Genomic DNA, 18,925 nt, shown 5'->3' on the forward strand with positions numbered 1-18,925 from the left:
CTCCTCATTTTTTAATCAAGATGCACCCTCAGGACCCAATAATTTTAGCTCTGATTTGACCAAGTTCCTTTAAAAATCAATAAAAATTATATGATTTTTCAAGCAGAGTCTTGAAATTAGTCTATTTTTAGACCACCTTGTTTAACATATTAAACATATTAGACTTTACTTCAGAAACTATTTAAACATTTTTTGTTTTCTAAAATTTTCTTGACTGCATTTATTAAAATGTGTATATAATTATTTTAAACATCATGCATTATGGTGATGTTGTTTAAAAAAAACAACAAAAGGCATTTACCTGAGATCCCATAGAGTTTTGACATTTAAGAAAGTTACAACACCATACTCTCTGCTATACATTACGTGTCCCAGTTGATCGGATAGACACTGTGCCACATTTTCTAGTTTGTAATCTTAATCTTAGTAGATGTCTTTAGTTGTATTGTGTATACCTAATTTTAAATGGCCGGATTTTAAACAGCTACATTTATCTTTAAACACTTAAACATCACTACTCAAGTTTAAATGAAGTGCAGTAGTTGAAATTGTCATAGTCAAATTATATGCCCGCATGGACAGCAACTATGAAAAGCAGCTTTTGTGCTGGTGTTGTCTGTTTATTCTGATCTTGCTGGTGTGAGGGGCTGTGCCTATCAAATCGGAGTGAGACTGTGAGAAGTGATAAAAAGATAGCTTTGGTCTTCAGCATATATAGAGGTCCTCACCTGTGGACAAACCTACTACTGATGTATTCTACATAAACTTGCTTCTTTGTCGTAAACACTAAACATAATTGAAGAAACCCTCTTTTGTACTATTTTGTACACAATTTGCAAAAAATATTCCTGACAGTAAATTATTGTACTTCACCGAACTACTACTAAGAAGCACTCTTAATTTAACGAAACAGTGATGTTTTGACATTTTGAACTTTGCCAATAAGCCATGGGCAAAAGCAAGGTTTGATCACCATGTAGCAGCTGGTTAGAATGATCTGTACTGACCAATTTAAACTAATGTGTTTGCAATTTATAGTTACCAACTTTACTTCCCAGCTGACTGGCAGTGTGCTGCTGGGACACAGTGTCTGAGGCTGCCAGGGCGGCGGGAGGCCCTGTGGGAACAGGCGGCCCTGAGCAGGGGAGCCAAACGCTTCTGACCGGTGTCTCCTCCCTCCTTCAGGACGACAACACCAGCCACAGTGACCACCAGGATCCCATCTCGCTTGCTGTAGAGATGGCAGCTGTCAATCACACCATCCTGGCCCTGGCACGGCAGGGGGGCGCCGGGGAGATCAAGACAGAGGTGCTGGACGACGACTGAGGCCATATGGGGAGGAGAGGGGTAGTGATGCTGGGAAAGGGGTCTGTGTGCTTGTGTGCGTGCGTGCGCTTCTCCGTGTGTGTGTGTGTGCGTGCGTGCGTGCATGTGGAGCGGGGGAGGGCATTATACGGTGACCAAAACTATGCGTAGGCCATAGATTTAGATCTGCTGTGAGTCCTTAATTTATCTACCCCCCCCACCCCTTTCTTGCGCCCCCGTCTCCTTCAGCAGGTAAATGTCTGTAACAGGAATATGTATTAAGCCGTCGTCTGTTGAAATATAGATTTTTATGAAACCCTACATACCTCCCTTTGGCATGGTGCCGTTTGCCTTGGCTTTTACACGCCTAGCGTGACAGAAAATGGCCGCCACCTGTCCCCCCCACCCCTCCCCTAGCCACCTGTGGCCAGCCTCTCTCCTCCAGGTTTTCCAGCAGGTGAATACTGCCCCTCGCCCCCTTCTTCCGCTCTTTCCTTCCACAAAGCGGGAGTGTTAAATGTCCCTTCTCACATGCCAGTGTGTTCGCTATGCTCCTCCACAGGGGAGGGGGACACTGTGTACATGAGGGTGCTCAGAGCCTTCACATTTCTCCCAGTTCTGTGCAGTATTAGAAGTATTAGAGGAAGTGTTCTGTTATTACCTTCAGAAAAAAACATCAGAAAGCATGGAGCAGCTGTTGTAGTCTTGGGTAGAACGTGGTTTGAAATATCCATCTCTTTAAGCACAGGTTCTTCTCGTTGACAGCTGACAGTACATTAGTGTAGCAGAGCACGGCATGTTATATTGAGCAATGGTACTTTGTTAGTGGTTATCCATCATAAGGATTTTACTGATCCTCCTGTTTGTTTTTGTTCTTTGTCAAGTACTACAAACTCAGGCCCTCCATTAACATGTTAAAAAATACTAAATACTACATCAATGGAAAAGCTCATAAAGTTAATTAGTAGAGGACTGAAATAAATTGTATTACTTCCTTCATTAACAGACTTCTAAAAGTTTTTATTTTTTATGACTTACTCTGCAATGGGAATAGCAGGTCTTAGCATTTGGCATTTACACGCTAGTGAGAAAGTAAAAAGAACATGCCATGATACCAAATAAAAGAATACCTTAGCATACCACTAGGTGCTAGCCTGTGGTCCTGACTTTATGTAATTGAAATGGAGCTGTTTCTCCCAAATACCTGATTCTTTTGAAATTCAACAGAGCCTCAAACAACCAGGTATATCCTATTGATATCAGTATTGCAAAAACTGAGATGGAAGCAATGCATCTTTCAGAATTACAGAAAAAAGCAATAACTCCAAGAACCATGGCTGTTATCCCTGCCAGCACAATAATACAAAAACACTTTGTATGATAGTGTATTACCTCCCCATGAAAATGTGCTTTTTTATTGGTTCTATTAGAATCTCTGTTGCCTTTCGTAAGAGTACAGTGATCTTCCTGCAGCTGAAATAGTAGTGTTCAGGTGTTAGTGTTAGTTTTAGGGAGAGTGTTAAACATGAAAATATACCTTGAGCATTGAAACAGCTGCGGTTTAAAAAAAAAAGATTACCATATATATGTAAAAGATTTTTTGTGTCTTTTCTAGGTGGCACTTTAATCTAATATTGTACATGGCAGCTGTGAAGCTGTTAAGATTTTCATTTTTATTGTAAAGCATTTTTTTGCCTTTTAATTGTGTTGTAAAATAAGATTTGCAATACAGCCATTCTAAAGTCTAAGGTAGTATGTAGCATGACTCTTTTAGGAAATGATTGACTTCTGTCAGTATACTTGTCTCCAATGGGTTGATTGAAAGACTTCATACTTAAAGTTTAAATTGAGGGTTTAAATTGAGTTAATTATGTAATTTGCAGTTTCACAGAAGGAAAGAGACATGGAAGAGACAGTATTGCTCAGCATCTTTTTCTGTGATATCGTATAACAAAAAATGTTTATTCAAGTGAGTGAAAAAAGATTTACAGATTTCCTTTAGATTTTATAACTAGGCAGTTCAAGAAATACCCATAGAGTAAGAGAAAAAAATATTTAATAAGCATTCTTATTATACTAGTATTTGATTAATGCTAATTCTTTTAACTCCATAAAATTTGTGCAGTTTGCGGTTGTGTTAAAGAATAACAGTATGTTTAAACACTGTTTCTTTGAGTAATGGAATTCAAGATCGCAGAGGAAGTGGATTTTTTTAGCTGGTCATAGCTGTTCAAGGTTGAATCGCAAGTTAATAGAAAAAAAGGTCTTGCATGTGAATCCTTGTCAGTACCGCATAAAGTCATTTGTGGAAAAAAGCAGATTTAGTAAATGAGAAAAGGTGCAGCTGGAAGTTGAGATTTTCTGTGGTCAACTAAGTCTCATTATCGGCCAAGTATTAAATACCTCAAATAAGCTTTTAATAAATATTAAAATATGGAAACATTTTACCTTAGTTAAAGTATTCATTTTATTTTCTGCTGATTTGTCCAACACTTCAGGAATAGTTCATGAACAGGGAGAGTGTAGTTTTAGATGTTTAAGGCAATTGATCTCTTGCCAGTCACTGTACCTATTAAATGTGACACATAAAATAAATAAGGGTACAGTAAATGGTATTGCAAGGAGATGTACCAGAAAGAAATACCACTTCAAGGTCAACTAGTGATACTGGTCTTTTTTTATGCATTGGTTTAGTATAGGGCAGCACAGTGGTGCAGTGGGTTAGTATTGCTGCCTCGCAGCACTGGGGCCCTCAGTTCAATTCTGTAGTTTGTACGTTCTCCCTGTGTTTGCCTGGGTTTTCGGTGGGTGCTCCATTTTCCTCTCACAGTCTTAAGACCTACTGGTAGGTTAATTGGCTTCAGGGGAAATTGGCCCTCGTGTGAGTGTGTGTCTGTGTGTGCCCTGCGATGGACTGGCATCCCACCCAGGGTGTATCCTGCCTTGTGCCCGTTGCTTGCCCAGTTTGACTCTGGCTGCCCTGTGACTCTGAACTGGATTAAGTAGTTCTAAAATGGATGGATAATTTAGGTATCCTTATGGAAATGCATCAGTTGGGAATTCCGTTTTTTGTGTACAATATCTAGTCTTGTCATACCCCGTTGCTCTCTTCTTACTGCCGGCTTTGCAAAGCAGTTTGTCTTAAAGAAGTCAAGACATCTTAAACTTAGCAAACACATGAAACTGCACTGGAAGGCCATACTTCTGGAAGCCACAAACAGGGTCCTCTGTGTGATGGATACAGCTTGTGTTGGAATAAGGACCTGACTCCTAGGTGGCCTTGTGGCAGCTGTTGTTTCCTGGCCAGGTGAACCTTGAGGAGTGTAAGCCTGAAGGAGAGAGGATAAGACAGATAATGTGCAACAGGAGGGGAGGGAGCTCTACCATATAAGGAGGAGGGGAATCAAGCCACTAAATATCCATTCCCTCCCAACCAGGCCGTCACTACGGCCTATAGGATGCTGCTTTTAATGTGAGATAACCCAGTTTTTTAACCTAAAGTAATAGCTATTGAATGACAGCTAAGCTGACTGGTAAATCTTTCTGCTGCTTCAGAGCTTGAATCTCTTTGAAGCTCTGCTATCAACTAACATAGCGCTTGATTCTGTATCAAATATGTATCTTAAGAGAAAAGAAAAGACTTCTAAAAATCAGACAATGTATTTGTATTTTTTTGGGTTCATTTTCTTGTTCTGGTGAAAAAAAAATTCTGCTAAGCAGAAAAATGTAATTATAGAATGACTTTTTCTTTTTCTTTACCTGCCTTTTTTTTAACTGTTCATTTTGAAGTGTTTTGTGTTTTTGTTTTGTTTTTTTCATTTTGATGTGTTGTCAGTCTGCCTGTTTGTGTTTCTAACTGTAAGATATTTCAAAGAGGCAAAGCATCCCCTTTTCCAGGATGGAAAGAACAAGCTCTCAACTGGGGAGACTTGTAACCTTCAGCCATATTTAAATGCAAGGCCTGGTTAAGAAATCCATAGCTGTGATGTCTTCAGGGTTCTTTTTGAAGAACATTACTTGTGCAAAATGTAAAAAGCAGAAGAGTGGGGTTATATTAATATAGGAATACTCATTCCGGTTAGTCTGAGATTATCCCTAATTATTATTTTTGCAATAATGTTATTATTTTATGTAATTAAACCCATTATGTTAAAATAGTGGTTCCCAACTCCAAGCTTTGGGTTCCATAACTTGGAAGTGAGTTTTCTATGTCAAGCAAAAGCTTAATGACTTGGGGGAAGAGCTAAAGTGGTCCAGCTACACCTGATTTGCACCACTTTAACCCTTTCCATGGTGTAAAGCAGTATGCAACTTTAAAAGACACAGAGGGGGTGGTTGTGGTGATTGTCCTCCTCAGATAAGGAGGAAAAAATAAATTCAAAATGGTGGTCATCTGCTCATGAATGTACAGAGCTTATGTGTGCCTAGGTTTATTGCGCTGTACGAGAACCTCGTAGCTCACTTCTTCAAACTCCAGTTTGGACCCCAGTAGGGTTGGAAAAGTCTAAGATGGGGCCCAGTGTCTTCAGGTTTCTGTTACAGCTGAGCTCCGTTACATATTGAGTCCATTAATTGAAGTGCCAATTTGGAGTAATTATCCCATTTATGAATTCAGCTCCAAATCTGTTGCGAGATTAAAGTAATACATTTTCAGAAATAACTTTGTAGGAGCTTTTTTTCTAAAAACAGGAGTAATTAAGCATGAAACTTTTAGCACAGCTGGAATGATAACCAGAAGAGACTGGAGTTCTGAGGACTGGTTTTTATAGATGTCGCCGAGAGCAAAAGAGAGATCTCCCGTATACTCCATAACAGGTTCAGAACCCTCTTCATAAAACAAAGTAAAACCATACTTTTCTGGGGGGATTTGTGCCAAACCACACTCTTTTACTTTTAGTTTTCAGGTTGGCTATGACGATTAATGACTAGTTCAGTGTGCGGCTGCCCAACAGAGTAGAGGGAGGGGATGCTTTGCCCTGGCTGCCCAGGGCTCAGAGTGGAGCTGTCCCCTGCGTGTTGCAGAGTCCTTGTTGAATACGTGAACAAAATAAAGATCACTGTTGTATCGATTTGAAATAGTTAAAACAAGTCCTATATCATTGTATCTCCTATTTCAGAATTTAGTGCCTTTTTTGGACAGTAGACTGTTCTGTAATTAAATTGTAGTATATATATGCTTTTTGTACAGTTTTTTTGTTTAAGAAAACTTTTTTTTAAACTTGTGTTTATTTTAGTATTGTACCTATTAGAGAATAAAATGTATATCAATGAAAAGCATCTCTGTCTCTTCTTTTGTTTCCAGGTTGCTGATGGGAAATCGATGGTAGCATTTCAGTAAGGGCAGATTTATGCTCAAAAGAAGCAGGGTGAAAATGAACACTTAGGAAATACTTCACTATTACCCATCTTTCCTTTTGAAGCCTAAATTAAAACAAAAACACCTCAACTAGTCAGCCTAGGCTGACAATTTCAAAATTGCCTGCACGCTTTGGAAGTTATACCCCCCCTTACAGCTCTATCAGCTGTGCTAATAACCCCATCATAAGGGTGTGTAATGCTAAACACAGTTGCTATGAAAAGAGATACTAAATCCTTTATAAAAATAAACCTTTCAAAACATTTTCGCCTGAATGGGAGAGTTGAAATGCACAATAAAAAAAATCGAGAACCAGGCATTAGACAAAGTTAACCTTTCCGAAGTTACAACACTTGTAATTAAATTTTGTACAACCCTTCAGTAATCCCATAAAAATACATTTTGAGGACGGATGATTTGCACCAAAGTGAGACAGTTCAAACCAAAGCATAGTGTTGCTTTTAGCACTGCTCGACCTTGAAAACAATGGACTTGAAAAAGCAGAGGATTAAATTAATTTATGTGAGTGTCCCTTTCCAAATTAATCCGTAAACTCTGCTGCCCTCCACTGGGGGTTCCCATAGAGAAAATTCAGACCCTTTTGTATGTCCAAGGCAGGATCTGTAGTTTAGGTAAGGAAAACAATCCATTCAGTCTTCTCTTCACAATATGCCAAGAAAGCATGTGAAATAAAATGTCACTCACATTGTCACTGTAAAACGTTCAAAGTTTTATTCAGATCATAGTGTGATTATAGTACAGTCTTTTTAACAAGATAGAAAGCAAAAAATATACAATTTCATACATGATTTTCTTTGGATCTTAGCATGTAATTATAACAGTTAAAAATTTCAATTTCATTCAATCATCTCAAAAATTGTGCTCAATATATTAAAGGACGTGCATCTGTACATATAAAGTATACATATACATAAGCACCAACCTACTACACAGAATCAGAAACAAAGATAGGCACACTCAAGCGGCAGTAATTGAAATACCAAAATCAGAAATCCACTGGCAACACACAAAATGATGTGAAAAGGAGCAATTTAACAAATACTGCAAGTTAATCACGTAAAGAGCTCCTATAGAAGTGCAGGAGTGACAGAAGAACAGCCATATATGTCAGAAGCTGGAGTAACTCAATGCATTATCACTCCTTCTGTAGCTCCTGTTATTACATACACTAAAAAAGAAATAAAAGGGCAATCCTATCCATAATTTATTTTTAAAAATGATCTTAGATCACGAATGAACTATATATGGTCCACTTCAGTTCATCTCCACTGCTCATGTATATTGTAAATCAGTTAAGAAGTACAATACTTTGTTTCACCAAACAGATAATGGTCATTTCATTTTGGTCCCAAAGGGATGCAACTGGCACCGAGCATCCTCTTTATACTTGTGTTCACATCACAGAACCACCTAAAGCAACACGGAGCCGTGCAAACATTAGCAGTTAACAGTTATATAGCATGTTAATACTAATACCAGTTCACGTTAAACAGGGTTATGGTGCTTCATACTTTGTCTTGCTAATATGCATGCGATGAAAGCTACAACACCTCATCATATACAGTTTACTCCAAATCTAATGCCGCAGTATATCTTCTTTAAAAAGACTCTTTCCAGTATGGAATCTAAAATAATAGAACTAGATTAGAATGAAGTTCAATTTGTCTCTTACATTTTAAGTAAGATTTTAGTAGCTTGAACATCTTTGAAAATGCAGGTTAATAAAGAAAAATCAAGGGCCCCATGTATGTCCAAGTATTCTGCAATTTCCCTCACGGGATCAATAAAGTATCTATCTATCTATGGTCCAAGTCTAGCACTGATGGATTTAAGGCAAAGTCAATGCAAATCTGTTCTCCAAATACTTTTTAACTTGGAATAAGAAGCAGGAGATGGACACCAGAACTGCATGCAACAAAGGCTTCTGCAAACACAGGACTCTTAAAGTTTCATTTTCTAGGAAAGTACTTTATCTGCTGTAATGCAGACTTTTAACAGATTAAAAGTGATGTGAAAGCAACCATAAATTACTCCATCCCAAGTGTCATCCCTCCTGAGGCACTTTGAGGTGTTTAATACAGGTGTGAAAGTAAACATACAGTAGCACCCACATGAAACACAGCACCGTTAAGAACTGCAGATACCAGATGTGGAATTTTAAAGGCCACAAGTGAAGCACACAGACATCATTACTATTCCTCCTCCAATGAAATACCTTAATTCTTCACCAGACCACTGTGCACTAAACTATAAAGTGAATAACAAAATACTCTGGCAGCACATTTTAATCTTTAACAACACTGTAATACTGAGCAGTTGGGTTTAAACAAATCGTGAAAGTTGCAGAATATGTTGCATTCCAAACAGTACTCTTTAGGTATGAACTTCCCATATCATGGGGTTGATGTGTAAAAAATGATAAAAAAATACACAAGAAAAACTAACTGGTCCTGTAAACATAGAACTTGGAGTTTTGTCCAAGGTCGCAATTGAACAAGATGGCAAGAAATGGAGGATGAATATTCATAAAAATGTATTTAAGGGTCAGTGATTCCCTGTACAAGCAGGTGTGCAAACCTATGCATTTTCATAAATTAAAGATTGTGCATACTTTAAATGAACTTCAAACATGTCCGGTATACACACACAAAGAGAAGAGTAAGATCACTCGTCATGAACCTGAATGTGCTCATTTAAACTGTCTGCTTTTAGGTTAAACAATAATCTTCAGGCACTTTCCACATACCGTGTACTATAAAGTTACTGCATTTTATTACCTTGGTTATGATTCTCAAACTGTAAGCCCCCTTTGGGCAATGCTTATAGGAAAAAAAAGTTGGGTAATCATGGAAAGAAGCTTTGCTAAAAGACAACTTATCTGATACTTCTGTGCATGTACAACTCTCCACATGTGGTGTAACACAATGCAAAGACTCTTTTCTACCAAGATGTCATAATTTGGGAGTCATAAGCAAAAGAAGGAATTAAGTAACTTCATAGCCACACTGCTCTTAAATGATGTGCTTCCAGATTTAAAGAGAAGAGCAGAGAGATTTCTCACAGTCTAGCATTCATACAAAAAGAACAGTAAAGAGAATACTTCCTCTGAGAACAGCTCAAACAATGCAAAGGAGGATTTTGGTTTTGACTACTTAGATATGTCATGTCAAGTGCCTAAAGTATTAGGAATAAGTATCATAAAGGCACAATGCATTAGAACCTATCCAATATTGGCAACCATGTATATACAAACAGAATATGTTGCATTAGTGTATGTAACTTCAGATTCTAAGTGGAAAAATACATAATTGTAATATTCACACAAAACACAGAGAAACTATATATTTACTGCAGATGGAGGGAATTGATGAAAATGGTAAAATACAGATAAGCATTTTATTCCTAATGGACTCGTCTACACACAAAATCTAAAAGATAGATTCTACGCAATCAGCACAAAAGGCTGGTTCAGTAATAAAGCTCTAAAATACAGTTTAGAGAATTAAATTTCCCATTGTTTAATTTATCTATTGCACATTTCTCATCTGTGTGTGTAGTTGTAATTTCAAAGAATTTTTACCAGAAACAATGTTTTGTAGATCACACGTAGATCACTGGGCAAAATCATAAACTGCACATTAGAATTGTGTAAATTTTCTAGGGAATTTCTGTAGCATGACAAGAGACTAAAGGAAATTAGATTAATATAAAATCAATTTATATAAATCATACAATATTCATTTTTTAGTATGCTGTTTTAGATTGCAACCAAGCCTTAAAAACAACAGACACATTTCACCGTTTTACTATTTATTTGTTCTAACTGATGATACTAGTCATTACATAAATATCAGTAGCTTAAAATGGAAAGATTAAACGCTTTTATGCTTTATTTCTGGAACGCCTACAACAAATCAACCATCAATAGTGACCAGGCTTTTTTATGTCTGTTAACACTGGAGAACTTGTCTGCTTGAAACATTTTCTTGTTCAATACAAGTAGATGAAACATGTTAACTGCTCTGCACAGCTCATCGTTATTCTGGAACTTAAGATGTCAAACTATAGCGTTGTTCTTCATTTCAGTGTTAATGTGACTAAGGGACACTACAGTATGTCAACCACATTATTAATAGCAACTCAAAAACAGAAACTGTAATGTTTAGGATGTCAGCCAAAATGAACAATGGAACGAATCATCTTTATAGCAAGATAAATAACATTATACTTTTAAAAAGAGAAATTTCAGTGTTATCCTACACTTTAAGGAACTGTTAGTTTGCAGTTTCTAGTGTGGCCAGATGTCCATAGTGTTAAAATAAATTTCCAGTTCAACAGGTTACTCCCATTACTTCAAAACAATTCTTCCTACTACACAAACTCAATGCACAGCAAGACAGAAGCACCAAAAGCCTTCCACCTTCTTAATATTGATAATAAGGTAAACGGAGACTTCTGATCAGCTGGAAACTCAAATGCAGTTTGTTCAGGCATTTCAATAAAACCATTTCCTCATCAACACCAAAAAAAGATTAGACCTAGCACTGGTAAACTTAAATGCTTCAGCTAAATAACAGTAAACCACAGGTTGTGTAGTGGGAACAAAAGAGGGGCTGAGGAATTTTTCAGATTTTTCTTAATTATTTCAGGAAACACCAACAGGATAAGGAAAGTAAAAATATACTTTGAATGACCCACGGTCAATTATATTCTGGTCTTTTAAGCCTGGGCACTTAAAAATCTGCTATTGGCAAATGCAGTGCGAAGACACACACACACACACATGAAATGTAATCTTAATGTAAGACTCCCAGGTTCATTGTCAAAGCTCCTTGACTTCAGTAAAAAAACAGGTACCATTTTCTTAAAGGGACTATAAAATTATAACAATGTATATAAAGCAAGCCAAAACCCAGGTGTTGGAAGGAGAAATTACAATAGTATTATTTTCTTGAACATACTTTTGAAAACCTAGCTAGATTTTATTTGTAGACTGGAAACGTAAGCCAATGTAAAAAGCTTTGAAAGCCATCCTTATCCATCTTTAAAACTCCATAAACAACTATAATTAAACATATAGAGGAGATTAGTCAAACAGAATTAAAAAAAACTAATATGAGCATCACATTTTGACAAAGTACAGAAAAGGTTCTTGTCAGCATACTGGTGCAGTAGTGTGAATGCAAGACAGATCTTCACCCTTGCTGTGGTGTAATAAAGTGTGTATGTAATACTCCCCTGCCCCTCAGACCACAATCCTCAATCCCATTTTCTCTGACATGCATAAAGTAAAACTTGATAAAAGTTATTACCTGTATCTGATAGTTGGTACTCCCAATAATCTCACTGCACTTTTTATTTAGTACAAGAGCTTCCATTCTATGTCTCTGTCCCAGCTAATCCCTATCTAGCTAAGTAATCTTCAGCACCTGAAGTAAGCAAATTAAGGATCAGTTCAGGATTTTGTAATGGAGAAGTCCTGTAATGGCATGGAATGGAAGTGCCAAAGTTGACAACTCTTGTTATAATGATGGAATATGACATCAAGCTCTATGCATCTGTATTACCTTGCCCCTCTGTTAATTAATTGTACATTCACTCAAAAAAAGGGATTCCCGACATAGCAGAGTCAGTTTATAATACATATGACTAGACAGTATATAATTACCCCATCTCCCAAAGGCACATTTATTATCAATCACCAGTCCCTGAGAACACTTTAATTCTTTAAAAGGCATTTTCATTAAAACAAAATCATTCTCAAAGGCACATTTAGGAACATCTATCATTTTTTGGAAAACAGTGAAGAAAGAAATTGGACCATTATGATTTTCATCAAAGTGAGAAATCTTAAGAGGTTCTAAAACATATATCCCCAGATTATCATATATCATCAACTATAACATACATCAAACTTCCATCAGAAAATCTGGAATTTCATTATAGCAGTAGCAGTCATAAAAATCTTGAGACAAAATACACTCCATTACCAAATATAAAAGCTCTATGATCATAGGAAGGTCCAGAGATAAGAGTCTTAGTAGGGCCATCTGAAGGGCAAAGGGTAGCCAGTTTCTAGTATTAGCGTTTGAACACCTAATTCAGGAGGACATAATTAGTGCAATTATCCCACTGCACAGGAACAAAGACATTTTCCAGATATTCCACACAAAGACGGCAGCATTGTACAGAATGCTACGGATGCTAGTAACCTCACTGCTCTTGCACAGCATGATGCAGTTCTCCGCAGTGATCTCCCCAAGGCTAGGAAGCAGCGTTTCACTCAAGTCTTTGCCAACACCCCTCCCAACCCAGTACACGCGCAGTTGTGGCAGTCTGGCTTGAGACCGAGGGAAACCCAGCTTCCTCCTTGGCCTTGTCCTCCTCTCAGCTGTTCCATGACTTGCGGTTCTCCCCCTTCCTGGCAGCCCCCTCACCCTTCACCATAGCAGTGAGTGCGGCGAGATTGGGGTTGGAGCCAGAGAAATTCCCAGTCCGGCGGTTTTCTCCGCGGCGCTTGCCTGACCCGCTACTACGACTCACCCTGTCCGGTCTCACCAGAACACCATAGCCAGGGTTGCATTTGAAGTACTGCTTCCCTCCTACAGAGCCATCATTCTTACCTGGAGGAAGAAATCGTGTTGACACATGTCACTGCACAAATTAGAAGTAAGAATACTAAATTATTCTCAAGGGATTATTATGGGGTACTATAATTGAATGAGAAATATCTCATAATGCAAACTCTTAAGGGGAAAAATTCTCTCAGTTTACCCTTTGCAGGCACTGCAATTATGTTAGGATGGTCAATACGACACTTTTTCAAAGTAAGCATCTCTTACGAATAGTGGATTCTCCTGAGAAAAAAGTTCTTCCTAGATTATTGCTTGTTCAGTACTAAATATCCTATGAAATCCTACTACTAAGAAACACCATAGAAAAAGGGTGCTTTAATTAATCACTGCATGCATTTTCTCTAGTGTTCTGGTAAATGTGACAGGTGTTGAAAGAGCTGCACATCACATGATTTTCTGAGCTGAACTTTGTATCTTTAGAATTTTGAAAGCAGCAAAGACTGAAAAAAATGGTAAAAAATTAGATAAGGGGCAGATACTGCAGATGGGCAGTAGGTTTAGACAAGACAGCAGATATTTTCAGAACTACATTAAACTACACAACAGTGAGGAATAATCTGCTATCCCCCATCATCCAATTGAAGGATGACAATTGGTTGTGTCTCAGTTAAAAAGCAGGAAGCAGTCTTGCAGTGGCTGTCAGCAGATCAGCAACCAATGAGCCTATGAAGAGTTTTGCGATTTTTTGGGGGGGGGAAATAGTTGTTTTGGAAGAAACTTTTGGTTTGGTAACTTATTACACTGTCTGTGTGTTTGTTTCCCTGAGACCCATCTAACAAAAGATATCTCCTGTTACAATATAGTCCAGACAGTATCACAAACTATTTACACTGAATTAGACATTCATAAAATGTACATTCAGGATCAATATACCATTTAATCTCGTGAAAATTGTTTTATAAGAAAATCATTGAGCGGTTTTCTTAATGCAGATTTGACTGTGCTTGGCTATCAACAAAAACAGCAAACTATTAGTGTGTCCTGCATTAGAAAGTTTTCCATATACAATTTACACCCCCACAAAGTCATGGAAATGACAAATATGTTTTGCATTAAAGAATAAATATCCTGTTTTACAGAAATAAAATTGATTCACACAACATCCTACCTATGATTAGACATTTCTACAATCATTTTCATACTGTTCATGTTGTAAAAAATGGCAGAACATCATAAAGGATCTCCTACCTGCAGGAACATCAAGCTCAACTCCAACCCAAACACCATCTGAAAAATCTGTAGGTCCAATGTAGCGCACTACACCACTCTTACTGGTCCCAACTGTAACATATTCCCCTTCTTTGAGCCAGTCAGGAAGCGCAGCTTCCTTTGCCTCTTCCGGGTCAGAACCGATCTCCAGCTGTTCAGTTTCTGCTGGCTCTGTCGTGAACCTGGGCTGCTCTTTCGTCGTCTGGACTTTTTCCTCCCTCACTTCAGCTTGATCGCTACCCCTCGACATCATGCTTCTCTCTACCAAGGCTCTATTCCCATCTTCCTGAAGCGTGGTTTCTTCTGCGAGAATACGGGTGAAAGATTTCAGGTCTGACGTCTTGACTTTCTGGATTTTAAAGGGGTTCGAGGCAGAGGATTTCAAGAGAGCAGGTTCAGGCTTCATTTGTGGTTTGATTTCTGGAGGTTTTGTAGTGTCGATTGTTTCTGGAGAGGTAATTCCATTCTTGTCCACTGATCCTTGAGACTGGTGCAGATGCAGCCCTGCCTCTGCAACTTCTAGGCCCTCCTCGGCCACTTTTCCATTGTTTGTTGGGGTTGCAGCAGAGTCAGTCCCAGGGTTGCCAAGATGGGCTACAATTATGTTGCTGGCTGAGGCCTGGTTGACTGGGGAAATTGCAGAATCACTACCTATCATGGAGGCTTCAGAGAGGGTAGCTGTAGAAATACTGGCGGAGAAGTAGCCACTAGAGGCCTCACTGGCAGGGCTTTGAGGCACATCAGGAGTCTCCGGTACAGAAGGCACTTCGTGGTTTTCTGATGGTCTGTCCACTACTGCTAAGGATGCAGCTATAGAGTGTTTGTCATCATGTCCTTCTAATACAGTTATGGATTTGACAGGGGAACATTTCTCATATTGTCCATCTGCAGTACTTATGGATTCAGGTGGGGAATATTTCTCATACTGTCTGGCTGATCCTATTGTGGGTGCAGCTGGAGAGATACTGTCATTCTTAGAGACCTAGGTAATAGTATACAACATGTTATTAACTGATGAAAACTTTAAATACTCAAATCTGCTTTGAAATCATCTAGTTAGAATAAAGATTAAAGAATCAAAACGATTTATAAGCGTTAACAACAAAGTTTCAAAACAGACAATTAATCATAATTATCTCAAATTGAGAAATGCTCAAAATTATGGTAAAGAGATCTTTAAAGAGAAGTGGTAATTGACAAGTATACATTCACAGAAATACATTTTAAATATTAACAGAAGCTTACTTTGGTCCTCTACAGTCAGATACAGAAAAAGGAAATCGGTTTCATGTTGCAACAGATTACAATGTTTAGAACTTTATAGTATGAAACCAAAAGGAAAGCACAAAAAAGAATGGCTGTATTCTTTAATAATCTGACGTTTTTATTTTATAAACAAATATTTCAAGTTCAGCACAAATTAAAAACATGGCTACTTGTGCAATATAAAACACCCTGCCATTTTTAACAGTTTACAGAAAAGGGTATGAATCATATCAGTTTTGCAGATGATTATATAATTAGCCATAATCCAAGAGATAAAACACTTATTCTAAGTGAATTTACCTCTTAATTCAATTCAAATCTATATATATATATTTAATACTATATTTCATTTCCATATTGATTACTTGAAAGGAATGACATCAATAAAATTGCCTGGAGGTCATTTTGCAATATACAAGTACTTCATTTTCTAACAAGAATCATGACTTTGTAAAGCATTAATCTGGATCATACACAATTATTTAGTTCTAAGTAATTTCAATGACAATTGTGCATCTTGTTTTCAAAAGGGCTTACTGAATAGGAAACATACCTGTTTTGGTTTGAGAGGACTTTCTTCATTGCTTGCAGATTGCACCATGATACGAGGTACAGACTAGAGTAAATAATACAAACATTTAGATTGCTTTTCAAAACACTACACACAATCTCTCAATTTCTGATAAGTCAACTCAATCAAAATATCTGGGACATTTTTTTTTTCCAATTTTACAGGTTTTGATCACAGTTATTTGTTGGCTGTTGATGCCAAAGATAAAAGCTTTGCTTTTAGAGAAATTTTAGAGAAATATAGATCGAGAAAGCTTTTTTGCAGAGACAGAAATGCATGCTTGCTAAAACTGAATTTGCAGTGTTCAGCAAGAAAAAAAAATCCATATCTATGTAATATAATTCACCTCTGACAATCCATTACTTTTTAAAGGCTCTTCAAACATGGGGGTATTAATAGAAAAAAATGAAAGCACTTCTGGAACTGCAAAAAAATATGCTTTTGGTAAGAAAAGGAGATTAGTGTCTTGTTTTTTTCTTTCAGGTGTGCATTTTTCTCTGGACTCCCCCATGGCTATCTTGATTTCAAAATCCAGGCCATTGTTAATTAAAATCTCAGTTTAAAATCTTAAAAGAAATTTGAATTGTCCACATACAATATTAATTAAAACTCACTATGCCCTAAAGACCATCAGGATTTAACATCGTATAATATATACAGTGAATCAACATGAAGATTTACAAGTAATAGTTAATCTTTAATGAGGCAAATTCATTCATTAATTGAGGAGAATCAGCTTCTTGTGTTACGGTATATTCATCTTGCCTCCATCCCCACAATTGCTTGGAAGCATGTCTTCATTTTGTTGTAAAGAACATGTAGGCTGTTGTATAACTTCTATTCAAATGTAGGTTTTGTTGTATAATTTTTATAATCTTTGCTGACACGGATAACTCTCAAGATTTAGTCATTTATATCCTGAAGCATGCAAACTACTGAATCTCAGCATCATTTTAAGATTCTTTTCATTCTGTGCATCTCCCAAGTGCACCTTCCTCTGTCGGCCAGGATTGGAATCGAAAAGTATTTTATGACCCATAACTAGAAAAGAAAACCCTTTTGGAGCAATTTTTCATTTTCCACGTCAATTCTGTACTAATGCGTCTTAAGATTTTCTGAAACAATCACCTCGGTAATTGTCCTTCAGATTATGTCCTTCAAGTAAAAAAACTTGCAATTGAGAAACTTTATACTCAAATTTTCCTACATTGCCTGTGCTATACATTTTGAAGATCAGCAAAAACTGTTAAAAGCTGGGCAGGGTAAAGGTGCTTGGGATCTGATTGACTTAGCAAGTATGAGACCTGAGACAGGAGATCAAACACAACTACTCTGTCATCTCCCATCCCCACACACTCCTGGAGGAACACCTGCAATACAACCAAGGTTTATATGCATTGCTCAAGGCAACAAAGCATATTCATTATAAATCCCATTACAGGGAAAGTGTTGACACACCACATCATTCTTTTAAGCCTGGGAATGTATCTGGTTAGCAGAGCAGGAATACATTTTTGTAACAGTGACCAAACGTGTAGACAATATTCTCAATCAGGTTTTTTTAATGTATTTTACAGTTTTCAAATCACTTCTTTTGAATTAAATTCTATGCTTTTAACTATATATCCTAACATCCTGTTTGCCTTTTGGTTGTGTTGCACATTGACCAGACGAAAATACTGTATTAACAGAATTACCTAAGTCTTTTTCACAGGTGCCTTCTTTAATCTCGGCATTCCCAATTTAATGCTTGGGTGTAATACTCTGCACCTGTGTACATTAAAGACTGCATGCCAAGTATTTACCCAGTCTTGGATTTTAGATAAATCTTAAATATTTTTCTTTGCAGATTCTTCAACATTTTCTAATTCTATAACTTCACTACTTTGTTTACTATACCAGCATCTGTTATAAATAAGGAAGGGCTCTGCCTGCAACTTTAGAATTTAATCTTTCATGAGGAACGTGATCTAAAGCCTTCTGAAAATATTGTAGCAGTACCAAACGGACATTTTGCAGGGAGACTCTGGGACTGACGTGACCCCAAACCCAGTTGTTTCTGTCTTTTGAGGATGGAAGATAAGGGCAACTACTGACAAAACTAGACTTTTCCTTATCATCCTCTGTACATGTCCACTATTATTGTTGTTGATCTTACTTTTCTACATCTATGTTATGCTTTGGTTAGCAAACGTACAAACATCCCACAATATATGTCATTAGTCACTCAGTTTCTCATTACTGCAGTTACATCAAAAAGGTTTTTGCAAAGCATGATCAGAAATGGCCTGAGCTTAACTCCCTGGAACCAATCCTGTGAATACAATTTGCCCTTCAACTAAAAATGGTATCCTTTGTATTCTCTAACAAAACAAATGGAAATGGGCAAAATCACATTACGAAAGAGACTCTAATGTTAATTAAGTGTGCTATGAAAATTGTGATAAGATTAGTAGAGGAGATAATATTTTCAAAAGTAAAGATCTGTAAAAACGTATTTTGACTTTGGATAAAAGCTCATTTTGTACAATATTAATAACCTTGTCTCTATTGCTCACTGCT

General features: G+C 37.3%; 2 protein-coding genes across 10 annotated transcripts in view; one reads left to right on the forward strand and one right to left on the reverse strand.

Moving 5' to 3' along the window:
• The window catches only part of LOC148839388 (homeobox-containing protein 1-like), a 42,956-nt gene extending 36,284 nt beyond the window's left edge, over positions 1-6,672 (forward strand). For 3 of the 7 annotated variants that reach the window (XM_088909290.1, XM_088909292.1, XM_088909293.1), the window contains exons 9-10: positions 1,186-1,308; positions 6,608-6,672. In XM_088909290.1, coding sequence (XP_088765416.1) covers positions 1,186-1,308; positions 6,608-6,643 — 159 coding nt within the window. In that variant the 3' untranslated portion in view covers positions 6,644-6,672. Of the gene's footprint in view, positions 1-1,185; positions 6,580-6,607 lie in introns of those variants that run through there. The other 4 variants (XM_088909294.1, XM_088909295.1, XM_088909296.1 and 1 more) reach the window with 2 other exon arrangements.
• A 700-nt stretch (positions 6,673-7,372) lies between these two features.
• The window catches only part of LOC148839389 (kinesin-like protein KIF13B), a 76,179-nt gene continuing 64,626 nt past the window's right edge, over positions 7,373-18,925 (reverse strand). For all 3 annotated transcript variants that reach the window (XM_088939332.1, XM_088939340.1, XM_088939326.1), the window contains 3 exons: positions 16,346-16,408; positions 14,506-15,508; positions 7,373-13,305 (listed from right to left, as the gene is read on the reverse strand). In XM_088939332.1, coding sequence (XP_088795458.1) covers positions 13,070-13,305; positions 14,506-15,508; positions 16,346-16,408 — 1,302 coding nt within the window. In that variant the 3' untranslated portion in view covers positions 7,373-13,069. The remainder of the gene's footprint in view (positions 13,306-14,505; positions 15,509-16,345; positions 16,409-18,925) is intronic.

The sequence above is a fragment of the Atractosteus spatula genome, chromosome 2 (assembly GCF_055471065.1).
Source record: "Atractosteus spatula isolate fAtrSpa1 chromosome 2, fAtrSpa1.hap1, whole genome shotgun sequence".
Classification (NCBI taxonomy): domain Eukaryota; kingdom Metazoa; phylum Chordata; class Actinopteri; order Semionotiformes; family Lepisosteidae; genus Atractosteus; species Atractosteus spatula.